We start from the raw sequence: 2,623 nt of genomic DNA on the forward strand, positions 1-2,623 counted from the left end.
TGTCATGTTGTTGCCTGCTCGTGGGCTCTTGCTGGGAGACACTCTTGCGCCTCCAGATTTCCACATCTTCATTCTGTGCCTGTGCACAGCTGGGCCAGAGAATGGCAACCCCCTTCCCACCTCCAGCCCACATGGTTTAGTGCAACCCTGAGTTGTGGTCAGTTGAAAGGGAAGCTGACCTGGGCTCTTGTTGTAGAGCTGGACCTACCCAAGACCCAGCCCTTGACTTTTCTGTGTCTGGGTTCATGATGTTACGGGCCGTTTACAAATTCTCCCAGCAGACTTTCAGGTCCCTGCCTTGTAACCTGGTATGTCTTTATGTAAGTAGGAGCTGCTAAAAATGCATGGATCCTTCTCTTCTAGGTCCCGAAGAACCCCAGACGACATCAGCCAGGATGGGGACAGTGGCACAGAGTACAGCCACATCTTATCTTGACAAATCTGAAGGTAGGGATGGGTAGCGATGACAAGCTCATGGATGGGATGAAAAGGTGAGGGTAGGCTCAAAAGGTTGGGAGGTCAAGCGCCTGGTAAATGAGCAGTTTGGTTCGGATCCTGATGTCACAATCATCAAAGGTACTATTTGAAAGATAGCCAAGGGCATACAGGACTGCTGGCAGTCCTGAGTCTGAGGGCTGAAAACCGTGGCCGGCATAGCCAGAGGACCCGCGATTTGCACTGTGTGGGCCTGAGAGCTGTGTGGTAAGGCGTGGATCCTGGGATCCAGGAGTGTTAGGAGAGGATGGACCCATTGGTCCTGGATTAACTCCAGGGTTAAGTCCACTGGTTCCTTTGCAGCCATAAACGTGAGCCAAGAGAGCTGTTGTCGGAACCAGCCCACCAAGCGCTCAGAGCACCTTCAAATCTACTAGGGCAGACGGGCTGGTAACCCTGTCAGTTAAGTGAGCAGCACTGTCTCTCCAGGGTCTGTTGCAGGGGCCTGTGCAGTAATGGGACAATGTCCTTGAGTCCCAGCACCTCAGACTGAGGCCGGGCCATGCACCCAACCGCTCCTGACTATAAATAGCACGAGGCCTGCTGCAGGCTGACAGGCAGGCGGACAGGCTAGGGATGACAACAGCCTAATAGCCGAGAAGTTTGTTTTGGGTCCTGACATCCCTGTCGTGGAAGACACGTGTTTGGAGGGCCCCAAAGGGATGTTGGACGGCTGAGGGCTGCCTGGGAAGCAGTGTGCAGGCTGGAGAGGAAGTGCCTGTTTGTGAATGATGCACGGGAGGGAAAGGAGTTGAAGGGGGGACTGTGATAAGTCCCCTGTGACAGCTGGGCATCTGGTTCGTGGGGCAGGTAGTGTGTAGGAAGTGACCTTTGCAGCTGTCTGTGACTCCAGCTGCCACCGCTTTGCTGAGAGAGAGCTCTCCGAACACCCAACAGGATCCTACCTAGGGGAGTCATGGTTTTGCTGAGCTGCATAGAGTTGACCTGAAGTTCTGGAGGCCCATGAATCCTGCTCCTGTAGCTCCTATGGCTTGGGGCTGTTTGTAGTGTGGGTAGCCCTGTGGTGCTGCTTCCTGAAGTGAAATACCCAAAGGGGAGGGGAGGGAGGCCCAGTGGGAGAGATGAAGCGAGTGCAGCTCCTCTCCAGCTTTGAGTGGCCACAAGTGGGAAGCTTAGGTGACCTCCAGCTTCTCTGCTCTTAGAGTCATGCGACTGATGCTTGAACTCACAGAGCTGAGCACGATGTTTGATGATTACGATATGCTGGTAGTTTTGGGGAAAAACAACAGGGCTATAGGTAAATGGGCAAGACTGAGGGGCTAACGGTCAACACAGAAGTGTCATGTTGTTGCCTGCTTGTGGGCTCTTGCTGGGAGACACTTTTGGCCCTGCATTTTTCCACATCTTCACTCTGTGCCCGTGCACAGCAGGGCCACAGAATGGCAAGCCCCTTCCCACCTCCAGCCCACATGGTTTAGTGCAACCCTGAGTTGTGGTCAGTTAAAAGGGAAGTTGACTTGGGCTCTTGCTGTAGAGCTGGATCTACCCCAGACCCAGCCCTTGCCTTTTCTGTCTCTGGGTTCATGATGTTACGGGCTGTTTACAAATTCCCCCAGCAGACTTTTCATTTCCCTGACTTGTAACCCGTTATGTCTTTAAAGAAGTTGGAGCTGCTAAAAATGCATGGATCCTTCTCTTCTAGGTCTCAAAGAATCCACGACCACAAAACGCAGGCCTGATCCCATGGTATCCGGTACAACCATAGCCACTTCTCAAAAAGCTGCAGGTAGGGATGAGCAGGGATGACAACCGCCTGGGTGGGATGACAAGGTGAGGGTAGGCTCCCAAGGTGGGGATGACAACTGTCTGGTAAATGAGCAGTTTGGTTTGGATCCTGAGGTCACAATCATCAAAGCTACTATTTCAAAGATAGACAAGGGCACACGTTACTGCTGGCAGTCCTGAGTCTGAGGGCTGAAATCCGTGGCCAGCATAACCAGAGGGCCCACAATTTGTACTGTTTGTGCCTGAGAGCTGTGTGGTAAGGCATGGATCCTGGGATGCAGGAGTGTCAGGAGAGGATGGGCCCATTGTTCCTGGATGAACTCCAGGCTTAAGTCCCCTGGTTGCTTTGCAGCCGTAAACGTGAGCCACACGAGAGCCGTTG

General features: G+C 53.1%; 1 protein-coding gene across 2 annotated transcripts in view; it reads left to right on the forward strand.

Moving 5' to 3' along the window:
* Positions 1-2,623, forward strand: part of LOC102373626 (V-set and immunoglobulin domain-containing protein 4-like) — a 38,193-nt gene that overhangs the window by 19,696 nt on the left and 15,874 nt on the right. For both annotated transcript variants that reach the window (XM_025200134.1, XM_006020505.3), the window contains exons 4-5: positions 364-447; positions 2,159-2,242. In XM_025200134.1, the coding sequence (XP_025055919.1) occupies positions 364-447; positions 2,159-2,242 (168 nt within the window). The remainder of the gene's footprint in view (positions 1-363; positions 448-2,158; positions 2,243-2,623) is intronic.

The sequence above is a fragment of the Alligator sinensis genome, unplaced genomic scaffold (assembly GCF_000455745.1).
Source record: "Alligator sinensis unplaced genomic scaffold, ASM45574v1 scaffold809_1, whole genome shotgun sequence".
Taxonomy (NCBI): Eukaryota; Metazoa; Chordata; order Crocodylia; family Alligatoridae; genus Alligator; species Alligator sinensis.